At 40.9% G+C, this 17615-nt stretch overlaps 2 protein-coding genes across 3 annotated transcripts; one reads left to right on the top strand and one right to left on the bottom strand.

Moving 5' to 3' along the window:
- The first annotated feature begins 1890 nt into the window (after positions 1-1890).
- Positions 1891-7119, top strand: ubxn6 (UBX domain protein 6). The gene is made up of 11 exons (XM_029500569.1): positions 1891-2078; positions 2523-2680; positions 3176-3240; positions 3340-3468; positions 3575-3672; positions 3820-3895; positions 3999-4083; positions 4265-4484; positions 4631-4761; positions 4884-5032; positions 5359-7119. Exons 1-11 carry the CDS (start codon positions 1996-1998, stop codon positions 5482-5484), a joined length of 1320 nt encoding a protein of 439 aa, XP_029356429.1. The 5' UTR covers positions 1891-1995; the 3' UTR covers positions 5485-7119.
- Positions 7120-7867: 748 nt separating this feature from the next.
- chaf1a (chromatin assembly factor 1, subunit A (p150)) lies at positions 7868-17134 on the bottom strand. Of its 2 annotated transcripts, none has more exons than XM_029500452.1 (16): positions 16861-17134; positions 15528-15575; positions 14638-15290; positions 14063-14125; positions 13682-13926; positions 13485-13566; positions 12930-12998; positions 12363-12580; positions 12051-12219; positions 11744-11824; positions 11310-11411; positions 10960-11209; positions 10325-10481; positions 9775-10096; positions 9545-9629; positions 7868-8663 (listed from the first exon to the last, which is right to left on the bottom strand). In XM_029500452.1, the coding sequence occupies exons 1-16, from the start codon at positions 16922-16924 to the stop codon at positions 8554-8556; spliced, it is 2718 nt and encodes a 905-aa protein (XP_029356312.1). In that variant the 5' UTR covers positions 16925-17134; the 3' UTR covers positions 7868-8553. The 2 variants fall into 2 exon arrangements, with proteins under 2 accessions (XP_029356312.1, XP_029356314.1); XM_029500454.1 differs by having other exon boundaries at positions 8536-8663; positions 9536-9629.
- Between the last annotated feature and the right edge of the window lie 481 nt (positions 17135-17615).

The raw sequence follows: 17615 nt of genomic DNA, 5'->3' as shown, positions 1-17615 counted from the left end.
GCTCTCTTTACAACCAAACGCCTCCCCAGCCGGACTTACACCTCCGGCTACGTCACGTTTGACGTGGCACTAGCGCGGGCCTGGAGGAGTGCTGCCTTCACGTGCTCCTCCTAAAAGGGACATTTCACTACCTGACAGAATTGTGTCTGTGAACAAACCGAGAAACTGTGCATATTTATATATTTTTTTATTTTTTATATAATGAACATGATATAAAGATGCGGCAAATAAGATAAATTATTATTTCAATGTTTTTTTTATTTTCCTGTACTTCACAAGTTGTATCTCATGTTTCACCATATTTACTCATTTATTCCATATAAAAACGAACATCCTTCAGGACTTTGAAGGACGCTTAAATTATTGATTGTTAAGTGGAATCGGTAGCGCATGTCATTCTTGAGTACTTCATTACTACTTTCCTTTATTTAAGAAAGATTTGCTGATAGTACCACTTTAAAGTGCGTTCAAAATCAGTATTTAATTTAACTTTGTCACACACTAAAATAAAGTATACTTTATTACCTATAGGTGGCATTTAAAACGTGTCCGTGTTTTTTTTTTTCTTCAGTGCTCAGATTAACCACAAGGCGGCGACGCAACCGTTTGTGTGGCGGGTAGTGACGGGAAGTGATTCGGATCCTTTTACTGACTCCGGTCTTTTCATCTCGTTCAGTAAAACGAACGAATCTTTTTTTCAAGTCAATAGTTCATGTCGTTCATCGGAACCAGTGTGGCGCTGTAGCTGTCATTTGAGTAATGGCTGAAAAAGCACTGAAGAGCAACATGGTTTGCTTCGCTCGGCCCTAACCCTACCTGGTGTTGAGTTCCCAAAGTGAACTCACACATTCGTTTGATAAAGGATGCAGGAGACATCCAAATCAATTTCATATATTTCGTTTGAACACAAACAGTAAAATATACTATTAAAAAAATAGATTGTTTACAGAGCTCTCGACCAGACTATGTTTCCCCAACCAGCAGACAGCTCCAGCATCCGTTCAAGTCTGATGCTCTATCTTTCCCTGGTCCAGCTGTTATGGTTACACAAAGGAAATGGAGGTATGTGGGTGTCACTTCTTCGGGTTGCACATCTTATCTGGCTCCATTCCTGCGATCAGCCCCTAGAGGCTGTTGTAGGTCCCTGTTTTCTGTGGATGAGACAGGAGAAAAGACAAAACACAACCCCAGTGTATCTCCTTCATTCAATAATAAAAAGGCCATGATTATACATACCATATATAGATATTTCATATAAAAACATGTAAGAGGTATAAAATCAGATATTAAAACAATATGTGATTCATTAGGTTAAAACAGCATGATTATCAACCGTACAAAAGTATGTAGATAACAGGGTCAGTGGTCACTGAAGACCGTAGTGCATGTGCATTAGCTTAATGCTATCAGTTAGTTTCCCCACATTAGCGTCACTGAGTCTTTACCTACCGGCATGTTACTGAACGCTAACTGGGCATCAGTACTTTGCTGAAGTCTATTTAACTTGGAAAATCAATGATGATTGATCTTCGGCTAAGAAGTCCTTCCTTCCTGCCTTTTCTCCCGGAAGTCGCTGCCCGGGTGCCTGACGTGACGTCATTTTCAAGGCGGTGCTCTCGCGAGTAATTAGCGTCGTATTGACTCAAATAGAATCGAAAGACCCGAAGACCTGTGGTTATGTGTCGTGAACGAATGCACTCATTTCTGAACATGAGACAAGTGAACGACAGACTCGAGACCGGGAGACCCGATTTTATGAGTCGTGAACGCGCGTGCGCGGACCAGAAGAGGACGCCTCGCCCACCGAGATGACTTGTTACTCCCGAGTCATACAAAAGATACGTTCAAAAATGAAGGATCGTTCGCGAACGACGCGTCACCAGTGGCGGAAGCAGTTCGCCAGCCAGCAGACACATTTGTTTTGGTCCTCCTCCTGGATCAGGCTAGCTAGGCTCACTGTCTCCACAGCAACGTTTCCACCCACAACTGAAGGAAATGAAGAAGTTTTTCGATGACATCAAGAAAGACATTAAATTTAAATCCGCGGGGCCCGGAAAGAAGCTAACGGAAGACACCAGGCAAGTGACCCAACTTTTCTCCTGCATTAGCTGCAGTTAGCCTCGGAGCTAACTGACTGACGCTGGGCAGTAATAAGTTACCCTGCAGCTCACTGCTGCTTATTTATAGTCCCCGGGTTTGTGTACGAATGCAGTAAAGCTAATTAAAACAATGTTGATTCACGATGGCCACTGTCTGTAAGCTGCAGGTAGCATTTAGCATCTGACACTGCGCAAATAATTATATAAGAGTCATGTTTGTGGGAGGCGTCCATCCAGTTTCAGGACAGCTAGCAGCTAATCCCCGAACAAGATTACATGGCCACCGGGATAAGCAACATCAAAGAAAGTGCTACTTGTAATGTTAGCAGCATTTAACTGGCTATTAGATACTGGATTTGCTGTGTCAGTGACAGAGTCATGGTTAGCTTCACTCTGCCTGTATTTATGCCCACAACCCCGCAGCGCCAAGCCGGAGGTGTTGCAGAGCAGCTCCGGTGCCAAGCAGGTCCGTCATGCTCCCAGTGAGGGGGCTCAGAGGGCTGGAGCCGCGGCTCTGGCCCGGATCGAGCAGCAGCCTCGGCCCAAGGTCCACACCTCTCTGGACACCATCAGGAACCAGGGTGAGGCGCCCGGCCATGCTCAAGTGTTTCCAGTGAATCAGCCTGGGTGGCGTCTGAAAACAAATCAAGGCTCTGAGTAATGTTGCCATGTATAAACCTTCACGAGGACTCAGGAAGGTGATCTTAAACTTTGAAGAAAAACAAATTATAGTTTCTATGACGTTTTGCACAACTTGAATAGCTGCCACTGTGTGTGCTTGAGCTTTAAGTGCACGTATGAGCAGGCCATGCTTGCTGTTTTACTTGTTACATGTTGTGAACATGTAGTGATTGTCAGCTTTGTTTTATGTTGCTTGCCCGAGACGTTCGAAGATGCCTAAACTAAGTTGATATAATCCCAAAGCTAGCTAGTATTTGTTGAGCAGATGACATTTTAGTGCCTTCATCTGTAATAGTTACAGTCTCAATTTCAAGAGTAGTTACATCATTCTTTGTTGAATATCAGATATAAGTTTGATGATGAATGAATGAATTATTTTCTGTATTTGCTTGTAGTTAAAAAGGAATTGGAGGCAGAGGCAGCTGCATTGGCTGTAAAGGATAAAGCGGCTACATCAGAGGTATGTATTACACTGATTTGTTAGGATAAATCAGGATTTTTGAAGTCTCCTAAAATGGCATATGTCTGATGATGTCAGTGATTGATAATTTCTTTCCAGGGAGCCAATGTGCCTGTGAAAGATCCCGCCTGCCTCTCAGTGTTAGGCGTTTATTTCATTTGTCCACTAACTGGAGCTACTTTAACTAAGAGTGAGAGGGAAGCACACATTAAAGAGGCCATTTTTATGGTAAGGCTAAAGATATGTCACATGTTTTTGTTCCACTGCTTTGAAGTGAGAGATTAAATGAGATCTGGTGCTGTTGATAAAACATGTACTCTGTCGTCACTGTCAGAGATTTGAGGAGGATGCAGTCGAGGCCTCTGTTATGATGATCCACACATTTAATAAAGACAAAGACAAAGTGAAGGCTGCCGTGGACACCATAAGCAAGTAAGGCATGTTGCTGTGACTCTCAATGATAAACTGCCACTACAATGGCTTTGGCTTTTCAGCTTTTTTAACGAGTTAAATCTCTTCATGAACTTAATATTTCAAACAGTGCTTTTGTTTAATGTATTTTCATTCTTTTGTCCACAGGTATGTGGAAAATATATGTAAATGTCCAACAGAAGAAAAATACAGGAAAATTAAACTCAGCAACAAAGTTTTTCAGGTGTGTTGGTACCTATATTATAGAATCCCGTCGGGATTTTTATTTATTTATTTCTTTTCCCTAAAAGGAAAAAAAAGGTTACTACTTTTGTATTTTATTTCAGGAGAAAGTACGTTCTGTGGAAGGCAGTAGAGAGTTCCTACAGGCACTGGGCTTTATAAGTATTATGCTTCCTGTGGAGGGTCAAGGTAAAGTGTAAGAGATGCTCTGTTGTGATGTTTTTGATGGATATGAGCAGGTTGTTTTCTGTGCACTACCCATTGGTTTTCACTGATATATCAGCAGATCAACAGATATATCATTGTGGCAAAGTCTTCATCAAAACTCATGTAATGTTTTTACCATGTGCTTATCTTTCCTGGAGAGCAGAGGAAGAAGAGGAATTTCTGGTGTTGCCAGAGCAGGATCCTGATGCCCTAGAGCTGATGAAGGAGAGGAAGGATCGCCTTCTGAGAGGAGAGCCTGTTAGAGCACAGCTGGACAGACAGCCTCGAGTTTTCAGACCGTCTCCTAACGCCCAACGTTTTGAGCTGCCGCCGGAGTTTTACAATCTCACAGCAGAAGAGCTCAAGAGAGAGCAACAGCAGAAGTACAGTCTCCAAATTCATAAATATTTCAGTTCAATAGTAAAGGTCACATTATTGAATGACACTAATAAACAGGTTAAATTACAATTTGATGTATAGCTTTTTTAAAAAGTGCTCAATAACCTGTGTTGCTTGTGTATTTTTTCAGGAGTGATTTGGTGGAGAAGAATGCCATGCTGCGGACAAAAGCCATGAGGGAAAGAGAGGAGCAGAGGGAGAGAAGGAAATACAACTACACCCTGCTCAGGATCAGGCTACCTGATGGAAACATCTTACAAGGTAACAACAAAGAAAAAGTTTTTTTTTTTTGTCAATTAAAGGGGGAGGGGAAAAAAACAAAAGGTGGTTTTGTTGATGGTCCTTATAAGTGGTCATGAGTCAGATTGAATTTGTGACCTTAGGGACCTTTTATGCGTGGGACCGGCTGCCTGTGTTGTTTGAATTTGTACGGGAGTCGTTGCTGGACGGATGGCAGCCCTTTGAGCTCATTGCTCCTGGAGGTCAAAAACTAGAGGAGGCTGAAGATGCTGCTCTCGCAGAACGTAACCTGGTGAGTTCAAACCAATTTAAAAAAATGGCCTACATCAAATATTTTGTAACATATGAATTATTTCAGTTTTTGGATAAAAGCATTTATAGACCAGTTTTAAGATTTATGTCTTTAAGTATGGACAATTTCATTATTTTCCAAACTATACATTGTTGGAGAATCTTTTATCTTGTAGAGAGACCAAACATTCACAAAATTAATTGTCTATCAATATGTGGAGAGCAAAATTAATTAAGTTGCAGACCTAAGAAATTGAATTCCTTCAATTTATCAATGCATTTCTAGTGTCCTCCAGTCATTTGATGCTTATGTCTGTTTTTTCTCAGGTCCCTGCAGCTCTGCTCACTTTTGCCTGGGATGCAGCTGTGCAGGCAGATATTGCAGCAGCTGGGGGAAAGAGCCCCACTGTTCTCAAACCAGAGTTGCTGGAAACCATTCAGACACTGAATTGATCAGACTTAATCTGTCCCTCAACTCTCCCTTCTAATTTCACCCCAGAAATTCAGGGTTGAAATTGCTCCTTAAAAATGACTAATGATGAGTGTGTATTTACAAATGCTAACATAAGTCATCAGCAGTGATAGACTAGGGGGCAACTTCACCCTAATGCGCTTCTTATGCTGAGCTACCCCTCTGTCTTTTGCTGTGGGGCTTGTGTTACTCTGCAGTCTGTCTCAGCAACACATTCTGTTGAAAGAAGCACTTCTAAGAGATTTAAGAGATTTCAGAAGGAAACAAGGGACACGTTTTTTGTGATGAATGTACATGCTGTGTAGTTAATGGACTCAGCAGTCCTTTGTCCTCCACCCTTCAGCCAACCAGTCAGGTATGCTTCATGTGTCATGTTGAGAGACCTTGTTTTAACTGTGTCACCACTTCCTCCTCAGTCCATCGCACTAAAGTAAAATCAAGAAGGATCAAGTGTACAACTCTGACTGTGCAGTCTCATGGAATAAATTTAATGGTGAAGACAAGTGAAGTTCTTCAAATACTTTTGAATTTTATCTGACATCTCAGCATCAAGTAGCTCAATTGATTTTTAAACGCTGCTGTGTGAAAGTATGCTGACTTTACTGAAGACTTGAAATGTTAAGTTTTGTTTGATTGTGTTTTATCTTTCATGGGATGATCTGACTGAGTCTGTAAACATTCTTAAGCTTATTTTGGCTGTTTTTGCCCTGCTCTGCAGCAGCCTTGCACTCCTTAGTAAGATAAACGAGGCTTTTGCAGTCACTTCCATAAGCATCACTTCCATTGGAACGAGCACAAGCTGAAGTCATGAGTCATGAATCACTCTAGATAGTTTGACTTGCTCCAAAGCTGGAGTAAACATTTACATCTGAGGTCCCCCGACATACAGAGTGTTGTTAGACTCTTAGCCAAGTTCTGTCAACTGTTATACCAAAATACTTTCTATTTAAATCTATAAAACACTGTCTGTATAGCACACGAATGCAGAGTAACAGCTACTTAGTACACAAGTGATTGATGGTTTCATTGTGGTGGTTCAGTGCAGAAATGCCATGTCATCAACTTGCTCCAGCATCAATGTTAAATATTTCAGATCCACCTTTTTTCCTGTAAATGTGTCACAGAAGGTTAACACAATTGTTTTTCTGGTGGTTTTGCTGTATGAGAATATATATTGGGGCAAATGTGTTAAAGGTAATTATGGCTTCTCCTGCCTGTGGCTGGTTAGGACTACAACAACCTACCTCTCATCCAATACATCCCAAGTAAAAGGTGTGTGTGTGTGTGTGTCCGTGCGTGTCTGTCCCACCCCCCCACCCGACAACTTTAAACCTGCATTAATCAGTTGCACACCAAAAACAACTTGTAACCGCTGCATGTTAAGAAACCAGCTGATGTGAAGTATCAGTTTCATGCAGAACGTGATACAGTCCCAGCAGTTGTTAGACCATTTCTGCGCCCATAGGAATGAAATTGTTCAAATGTTTTAGCAGCATTGTGAACTAATTAGTTGTGATCTGTCCAGACGTTTCAGTTCTGTTGCATTTTCAGCTGCCTGTAATTTTGAAAAGTTGCTTGCTCTGTATCATGACTTTTGTTTAATAAACACGATTATGAGGCAAGTTTGGGTTTAAAACTGACACGACAAAATATGACAAAAACATTCCTTGATACAGGTGAGGCGTTCATGGGTCTCTGACAGAAATTCAATCAACACACCAGCAGCCGCTCCCCCTCTTCACTGAATGTTGGTAGTGGCAGCTTCATTGTGTGTAATTTATTTGTGTAACTCAGCAGCAGACAACAGCAAAATCCAGAAATCCTGGAGGACTGCCTTGTCTTGCACTCCCATTTTAGTCCCTGGCCTGAATTATTTTCCTCCTACATTTATCAAGACTAAAGGTGCAACCCGATACACAAATAGAACAAATGTGTTTAGTTTCGCACTTTGAACCAATTTGAAGTGAATGCAGATGTGAGTTGTATCTTAAATTTAATGTCTCCTCCAAACGTAACGGGATATTTCCTGTAAAATAAAGCAAATAAAATTGCAGTCCACAGATGCCAAATAATTTAGATCTTGTTACACAGATTCAAACTAAATGTTTTTCAGATGCCTCTGACAAATATGGACTTCAATTACTTTATACTCATTACAATTTTACAAATACAATTACACTGTAGAGAGATTGCTGCTGAAAAGCCTCTATTTGTAAGCATATTGTCCAAACTAAAATCAATCACTTTTAGATCCCGATTAGTAATGCTGGCCTGTTTGAATGGTGGCACGCAGATGAAGGAATGAAAAGAAGATAAAAGTGCAGTACTTTTATTCATGTTTAATGAATTTATCCTGTTCAAGTTTTGTTGAAATACACAAAATACATATTTATAAAACTGGTGACACTGGACCTAACTGTACATGTACAGATCTAGCAACTACACGATTGAGTTGTCAGAATTAGAAATTGCAGAATAAATGCACCCTTGGAAATCAAAAGGAAATGTACAAATGAACTCTCAGCCTCTACTTTGTGGTAAACTATATACACATTTAGAGCGTAAGGAATCCACATCATGAATACAACCATTCAAAGCCGTAAATAATGCTGCTCTTAATATCTTGGATGCTTCTTCCATGGAAATTAGGCATTTCTATTCTGCTCTTCCTCCCTCTGTTCAACCCAAACTGCCGTAGTGCAGCAGTGCCTGAAAGACGTTCACCTTCTGTGATCCTGATTAAAACTTCAGTACAAAAAAAAATAATATATATATATCTCAGACCCATAGTCAGTGAACACTGCCAACCATGCCCTCAAGGATCAGGCAAGACTAGCATATTTTCTGCAGTTACATTTTACTGAAAAATGTTTTCTGACTCCTTTTAACAATATTAGGTGAGCAGGAACTCCAGCTGCTGTGAGTTGCCTGTACATGGGTGCGGTGCACCATCTTGCTTGAAGACTTTATTTTGTCTTAGGCACAATAAAGTTCAAAACCAGCAAGGAAAACATTTTGTGGAAACAGGAAGGAGGCAGCTTTTCCTGTCCTCAAGCAGTGGCGAATGTCTGAGCAGCGCTGGCCACAGGGAGAGCTGCTGTGTCAGTGGGAGCAGCTTCCCTGAGGATGTCTCCCTCCCCAGAGCTCTCTCTGGTTGGACCTAGAATGTAAAATGTAACATTTCATTTATTACAATAAAACTGTTCTACCTAGTTTGGTTGATAGTATCCAGGTTGAAGCCATTTGTGAATGAATGAGTGGTGCTGTCCTGATCAGAATGTTTTCCATTTTGAATCAACTTCCAACAAGGATTGGATCATACAGTCAGATTAATTGATGCATAGATCTGTACAGTACGTAAAGTGCATCTGCTCCTCAAGTTGATCACAACACCGTTCTCTTTGTAGGTCCTCTGAAGTGTTACCATGTATTTTTGCAGAAGAATAATGTCAAAGGAAAATATACCCTGTCAAGTCTTAGCTGACGGCCATGTCAGGAACTTGTTAAGAGACGACTATGTATGCCCCACAGGTGTCTCAGATCATTTGCATGCCTCTGTGTATAGAGGCATATAAAGGTGCCAGAGCTGAGGGATTTCTCTGGCACCTTTTCTGCTTGTAGCACGTTTGCAGTTACTTGCAGAAAACTGCCTGCTTAGAAGTGTACTGAATACACTATAGAGATCTCGCTCCCTTGTGCTTGAGTCCTATTTCCAGAAGTTTTCCAAAACCTGTGACAGTTCAACTCACAGAAAGTCAATGAGCACTTTTTCTTAAATGTTTACCTTGCTGAATTGCTTTTTAGGTATTCAAATTCTTATGGGTGATAAGATAATATGTCTATAGAGTCATAATATGTCCTATTCCATCCTTAGAGCTAATCTAAGTTCCAAATATATCTTCAATCCTTTAATAATGTATTCATTAGTAATTTCGCACTTGGTCATACAATAAAAATTAGGATGTTGAAGATACTGAGTGGTCTGAATATTGGAAAAACATTAAATGGCATACCAAAAAACTTCTTTCTTACATCACTCACCACTGTGTGTGGAGACGATGACACAGTCATCTTCATCATCTTCCTCTGTGTCAGCTTGAAAACCATCTACCTCCATCGGTTCTGTCTGATGAGGGAAACAAACAAAAAAAACAGCAGGGGCAAAGACAGTTTGAGACGGTAATGAGCTACAATAAACTTGTGAAAAATCATATTTTGAGTATCTTTGACTAATTAACATCTCAGCGAATCAAACACTGATGTTTGTCTACCTGCTCAGGATCAGTGCATCTCTTCATGAACTTGGTAATGGGAATGCTGCCTGCACTCTTTCTTTTACTGGAGGTTAAAGAAGTTGTAGAGGACGTCTGAGGTGTAGTGGGAGAGTTTCCCTGAGAGCCTGTGGCTGCCTGTGGTTCTTCCCGGGACTCTTCTCGAGCACCTGTGGTGAGGTAGGTCCACTGGCAGGGCACTGGAAGAGCCTCCTGACCATAACTGGAGAGGACTTCTGTGTGCACATACCAGCAGCAGCGTCTGTAGTTTGAGCGTTTCTCGTAAACAGCGTTGTTCTTTATGAGGCGCTTCAGCTGTATTCTGGTAGAAGTGAAGGAAAGAAGAGCAGGGACTACACGGTAAATACTGATGTAGAGAGCTGCATAACTGTTGAGCATGTTAAACAATAAAACTGCTTATTGAGCTTTTTTTTAATAAAATCTGTTTCAGCCAGTAAAGAAGGGTAGAATTATGATCAGGATATGATCATGTACTGTTTGTGTACTGTTTAATTAATGTACTTTTGTGAGTCACCAAATATTCTTTCACCTGGTAGGAATGTTTTCTGCCGCACCCTGAGGGCTGGACATTTCAGGAGGTGACAATGAGGATGAGGTCTGCTGACGGCAAAACTCCTGGAACTCTGTGATGATTATTTTGCTGCTGTTTACATTGCCGTGCAGCAGAGGTAGCAGTTGACCAAGTACTGTGGGAGAAACCATGTGCAATATTAACTCTTCAATCACATCTGAAAATGCAGATTGGTCACAAAGACATTTTAAGATAAATTTTCCACAAAAAATTAAATGTTTCATGTTGCCACTAAGCAACCACTGATTCTTAAAATAAAGATGTAAAGAGAGATAAAGAGAGGGAGGGGGGAAGAGGAGGAAAAAAAAAAAAAAAAACAAAACAACCCCCTCTCCCCAAAAAACCCCACAAGCTACTGTTATTAATATCCATAGCAGCTCTTGTCTTTCACTTCAAGAACAAAAAATAAATTGAATAAAAAATTATTACAACAAATGCATAATAATGATGTAAATGGTGGGGATGTAGTGTACTGACTGCTGACAAAGACAATTAAAGGCAATAACAAACCAAAAAAAATACAAGCAGCACTCAGCCAGGTTTATCATTATCTATTAATTTCAATTTAAGGGAATCATGCGGCACACACTTACATTGAGCATCATTCTGAACCTTCTTTGACCGTTCCTCTGGGCTGACGCTGGTGTCCACTTTGGGTAAAGGCTCAACCAGGCACACAGCATAAGGCTGGAGGAGTTCCAAACCAGGTCCTTCTCCCTCCCAGATGCAGCCCCTCACCACTGGGTCCAGCACCTTCATCTTCTTCTTGGTGGACATCAGCTCATCCCATTCCCTGGCTTTCAGTTTCTGGCGCATTTTCTGCTTTTCCAAATCTCCACCCTCCTGGAGAATTTCAATTGTGTTAATAGTGGTCCAAATAAGAAGAATTCTGAAAATCCAAATGTTATTCAGATTACAGAGAGACTCATAGCTCTCTTCATACCTCCTCTTCCAGTGCTCCCTCATCATCTGAAAGGTAACCATGAGGAACAAAGAACCCATCATCATCATCGTCGTCATCTTCACCTCCTTCCTCTTCATCTTCCTGAAAATGATCAGTGGTTCAAAGTCTTTTAAAATGTATAATCACCATCATCTCCTGGTCCATAAGGGATTCGTTGTTGTTTAATTGCAGTTTTATTTTTGGTTCTGTGTGGGCAGAGTCCGGTTTAAAAACTGTTGTTTGAATTTTTCAGCTGCAAAACCACAACCCTGTTTATAATATCCAAGTATGCTGTTTTACAGTTTTTTAAGAAACAGATTTTTTCCTTTAATACCATGATCTGATCAATATATTAAATACTGGGTGAAAATGAACTACATATCATTTGGCAACCTACATAATCCTTATGTGTTCATCCTCCAATCAAAACTTACCCCTTCGCTATGTGACAAGGACTCCCCTGGCTCCTCTTCCTCCCATTCTTCATCACTGTCCACCTCATAATCCAACAACTCCTGTAACAACAGATGTCAGCTCTAAGTGTCTAAGATATCCAAAATAAATTTTTGGATCAAATGCAAATAATAAAACAAAGCCAAATTCTTCATAGTGAATGTAAGTCCAACTTTAAAATTGTATTTTAAACAAACATATTTGTTTATATATACACAATTCACCTGCCATTGAGTTTGTAATATTTAGCTGGGATCTCATTAACATGCCTTTGCAAAATAGTTTTACCTTGTCCAGTCTGAGGGGACAACGAGGTGAGATGTGTGAACTCTTCTTACTCCAGGTGCCCCAGTATGCTGGACGGTAGTTCTCATGGAACTGCAAAAGTTTCATGGATCCATAACGTTTTCGGTCTGGCACACCATCTGGTTTAGGTCCCTCAACTGCTGCACAGTCACTAAGAAGATGATAAATTGGGAAACAGAGAGAGAGAAATGATCAATCGTAAATATGGAAGGCCATGTGTAACAAACAAACAAACAAAAACAAAACAGGTAACAAATATGGAATGGTCAGGATAGTCGCTATTTCCAGTCTCACCTCAATGAGTTCTTCAGTCTTGGTTTGGTAGGTCCTGACTGTCGGGGCTTTTGCCCGATCCAGTCTTTTAATCCACCCAGGTTCATGGCAGGATTCAACAAACAGCGATCAAGATCTTCCAAAACAGAGTCCTCACACTGAACCCGACACAATGGTGCCAGAGCCATGTTTTCTTTTATTTCAAATGGGGCGAACTTCCCACAAGCAGCTGCAAGCGTCTAAAATTGAAATGAGAAAAAACAAGTTGCACTTATTAATAAAGATCATAATCATAGGCCCAGTACACTATGGCTATGTTTTCAAAAACAACATTTAGATTATGTTAAAAGAATAAAAGGGAGGTGTGGACACAGGAAATCTGTGCATCTACTGCAATTCAATCAAATGTTGTGTCTTATAAGATAATAATATAGCTTACTCTCTGAACATGTTAAATGCTTTAGGCAACAATAGACTTTCAATCAGTACTATAATTAAGAACAAAATACTTTTATTAAAAGGTCCAACCCACATGTGCAGGTCAAACCATCTGACATACTGGTATTAGGAGGAGTAAGACCTACTAACCTTTGGTGCCTGCTGGATCTTGGCTTTCTGTAGAAACCGTGTGATTTCTGCTTTCTCCGCTTTGAGGCGCTTTAAAACAGATATAAATTGTATAGTGATTATTCAGTAAAATCTAAATCAGTGAGTATTAGAACACCTCAGTTTCCCACTTGTTATTGAAATGTACAGTCTAATGTCTCTGTACTGATTAAAGAACAGAATTAGTACTGAATAAACAGAACCATGAAGTCTTCTCCCGTTTAGTATATAAGGTGTCCACACAACACTCTTGCGTTTATATGTTCCTTTGACTTCACCGGCTGTCCAGCTCATCAAAACCTGCACCACGGGATTACAGTCAGGACCCTGGATCATATATCATGCAGTTTGACTAATTATCTTGCTATAAGATGAACTCCTGAGCACCAAGCCCATCTCTAACAATGCTTTCAACAGACATGGGTTTGTAAATCATCAAATTAAAGTACTAAGAAAAACAATTTGTCAAGACGGTTTTCATTTACCAGCCAAGTTCATCTTATATCAATACTAATCTTCATACATTTTTCAACTTACATCTTTCTCCTCTTTCAACCGTTTCTCCTCCTCCTTCATTCGCTTCTCATTTTCTTTCTTCCGTTTTTCTTCAAGCTTGGCCCTGAGAAGACATTTTGAACACACCAACATCAATATCTGTTAAACATGACAAATTGATAAAACTACTTATAAACTTATAACTACTTAAATAAAAACAAGAACCTAGCATTACTCACTCTAGCTTGGATTTCCGTAGTTCCTCCTTTGCTTTTAACCTCTCTGCCTTTTCTTTCTCTTCCTTCTCTTTTTTTTCTCGTTTCTCTCGCTCATCTTTTTCCTTTTTCTCACGTTTTTCCTTTTCTCGTTCCTCCTTTAGTTTGCGAGCTTCTTCTTTCTTTTTCTCCTTTGCAGCTTTTGCCTCTTCCCTCTGTCGCTCCTTCTCTTGTCGCAAACGAAGCCTCTCTTCTTGTTCTTGTAAATTCTATAAATGCAAAGGTTCATTCAGATTTTTGGCCACTTTTAAAATAACACAAATTAAAACAGATTAAAAATACATTACACAATAAAATCAGGTTAACCCTAACCCATACTTTAATAGTTATAGCTAGAGGTCTCACCCTTAATGAGCGTCTTTTGACCTTTTTCTGATCTCCTGCTGTCTTGGGGGTGGTCTTTGGCTCCTTTGAGAAGGGTGAAAAAAAAACAAAACAAAACAACAACGTAATAGTAATTTTCTGATATCTGGTCTAATCAAAATTTTCTTTGTATAAATTACATTCAAATCAATTATTGCAAAAGTATTGATACTGTACTGTAATTAGTACTATGACAACATTAAATGCGGAACAATTAAAATGTTCTGATACATAAATATCTTCAATATAGCTGAGCTACATGTGATCTTATAGACAGGTTCAGTGTTCTGTTACAATATAAGTAGAGATATTTGTCCTAATTAACAGATGAATGGTTATGGTGATATTGCAGACGTCTAGCGTGATAAAAGCAGAAAGGGAAAACATGTTTCATCAAAATTTCTGAGCAGTACAAGATTATTGAGCCAAAACCCTAGATTTAACTACCTGAGAATCCTAAACAAATAGCCAAAAACAAATTCTCAGAACTATAAAATTAATTAATGAAACATAAAACTAAATGAGAGTAAACAAAAATCTAAGGGAGATGTGCATACTGAAGGTGTAGTAGTGGGTGTAGGGTCATCGGTCTTGGACTTTTCTGGTGAGCTTTCAGACATGGAGCTGATGGAAGACGTTGATAGTGTGGACTTGTTTCCCAAACTGGAAATGTTTCCCGACTCATTCTGCTCCTCTGTTTCACTGTCAGAATCCTGGGTTGTGTCAAGATGTGAGATAGAAGCTGTCTGATTTCCATCTTCATCCTCAATCTCTTCTACTTCATCATCATCATCATCATCATCATCATCATCAACTTCTACACAGTCTCTAGTATGTGCTGTAGGAGTTTGCTGTTTGCTGTTGGATTTCTCAGAATAAACAGTTTCATCTTTGCCCTGATGCTTATCTTTTGTTGAGACAAGGGGAAGGGCAACAGCAGCTGAATCAGGGCACTTTGCAGGAGTCAAAGGTTCGTTCTGTGTCAGATCGATAACGGCATTCTCATCTGAGGCTGCAGGGTGCCTGTGGCTCAGGAAGCCATCAAGGGGCCCTCGACCATTAACCAAAGGTGGTCCGCTGTGCACTGGGAGTGAAAAGGACTCATTCTCATTTTCTCTGTCTGAAGGTTCAGGACAGGCATGTGCACAAGGGCGTTTAGGTGGCTGGTTCTCTTTAGGTTCAGGGTTCAGACGCTTAAATGGCAGGCGAGCTGCAGACAGAATGAAAAGGAGAAAATGTAAACACCACCCTGATTAACTTTAATAGCTGTATCTGTCTGAAGAAAGGCACAACAATGGATTGATAGTTGGTGTAAATATAAGTCAAAATTAGACTTATCAACCTTCCATTGTAGATTATCATCAATAGAATAAAAATATATGTTAATCTCATAATATTTGAGTAGTCTCGCTACTCTTGAAAAAGAAAAAGTATATTGTGACCTTACCTTGTATAAGTTTCTTGCTGGCATTGTTACTTGACTTACAATCCATACCTGGAAAAAAAAAAAATCAATGAATAAATAAATAAATAAAGCCAAGCCCCCATCAGAAAACAACATATCATATAATTAATTTGGTGTAATATCTATGAATGGGTTTAGGGTTAGTGGATCAGACATTTAATATTGTGTCTGTTAATACTGTAGTAACTACACCCCAGTGCCCCTCAGCAGCCAGCTTCCAGGTGAAACTGCTGTGGACGTGAAAAACCGCTCTAGTTCTGTTCCTGTAGGCTGTCGTTTGAAATTTCACAACAGCCTGCGATGTCTGCGTGTTGTCTGTGTGTTACAATGGATGTAAAGCTTGTGTTTGGTTTGCTCTCCCGCCAACCGGTGTGTAAGTCGGTGCAGAGGCAGCAGGCCCAGCCTAGTCCGCAGGACACGCTCCTTCAGGGCTGTCAAGCCAGGGCTCTGTCTGTCTGACCAAAATAACCCACTGCACCCTCCAGACGACCACGAAGGTTTGTTAAAACGTGATATTTCACAGCCACAAGAGTCTATGATGTTTGGAGGACGATGGAAAAAAAAGTGTGTGTGTGTGTGTGTGTGGGGGGGGGGGGGGGGGGGGGGGGGGGGGGGGGGGGGCAGCAGAGGTCCACAGATGAAGCCGGCTTTCACGTTTGGTGCTAACGTTAACCACCTCCCGGCTGCTAGCCCAACAAAGCTAGCAACTTTGTGAATACAGCGGGCAGCGACAGAGCTAGCAGCAAAGCTCATCTCTGGTTTTTGGACTTTTAAAGGCAGTTATTTCGAGCCCTGACTTACTTTAACGTGGCCTTACAAGTATACCTGACCTTTTCGTTTTCCAACACAGCAATTAGCAATACTGGTGTAATGTCGAAGTGGGTTTCTCTGTCGATATGAGCTTTACTTCACATAAACCTCAACAAAACCGTATTTCCACTCTCAGGAGGCTTCTCCTGGGATTCATAGATCGGCCCTAGCAGACCATAAACTAAGAACCAGGCCCAGGTAGTCAGTTAGCACAGTTACAGATAGCTCTGAGGTTCGGAAAGTTAGCGGACGGGTTTCGCCTTCTCTTCACGTTTGTGTCATGACGGTGACAATAGCAAACATGTCGACACACAGTTGGGAAAAAATGGCCTTTAATCACGGAGCTTTGAGAAGCCGACTAATTTATCGTTTAAAGGAGCGTTTCTGGAGCGTGTTCTCGCTAATAAATACAACCTTAACAGCGCAAGCTCCACACTGTAATAGTCCATCTTTGGGTAAGTTGTTATGGCATTTGCAGACATTTTAAACACGGTGTTGGTGTTACCTCTTCTGCGGGGAGTCGATGCTGCCAAATGTCCGTCCACAGATGGGTTCTCCGCCGCCAACATCCCAACCAGTGACCCGGGGTTCCGCTCGTTTGTGATATTCTCCGGCCGAAAGACGCCAAAACAACGACACGGTTCGGGCGAACACCCAAGACAGTCTCCGATAGCAAAACAGAACCTTCACTGCCACGCAAACGACATGTATTTCTACTTTATTTCAAATAAAACGTTACTATTGTCTTTCCGTATCTCCCACATACTCCCTCGGTTTGCCCCGCTGCCTGCCTCGCGCTCCTCAGTCGGAATTGGCGGGAGTGTGTGGCTCGCTTCAATAACCTCCGCTGATTGGTCAGCACCGAGTTGCCGGTCATGGCTGGAGGTACTTGATTTAAATACCCGCGTCGCACTCCTCTTGTTTCGCGGATCGTGGAGTAGGTTTCAACGTTCACAATGGCAGCAGAGCTTCTGGTTTTGTGTGAAATTATTTTTTTGTCAAAGATAAATGAATTTGTATGGGATAAATTAATTAGATTTATCGGGCGATTCTCTGTATAAACCTAACACCCACCCGCCCCAGCACGCCCTGTGTAGAAACTGAAGGGTGTCAGACGTGTCCAACAGGGCACGCCTTCTGGTAATGTTTCGGGCTCTGTGATTGGCCACGGTCTTTGACTTTCACAAGTCAGGGTTGCCATGTTGCACCAAAGTAAAATGAAAGAAAAGAGTTGGAAGTCCAGTCGATGAGCCCAGTGCC

The sequence above is a fragment of the Echeneis naucrates genome, chromosome 4, assembly GCF_900963305.1.
Source record: "Echeneis naucrates chromosome 4, fEcheNa1.1, whole genome shotgun sequence".
In the NCBI taxonomy this organism is placed as follows: domain Eukaryota; kingdom Metazoa; phylum Chordata; class Actinopteri; order Carangiformes; family Echeneidae; genus Echeneis; species Echeneis naucrates.
Note: the sequence above shows the minus strand (reverse complement) of the source record. Positions and strands in the feature narration are given on the sequence as shown.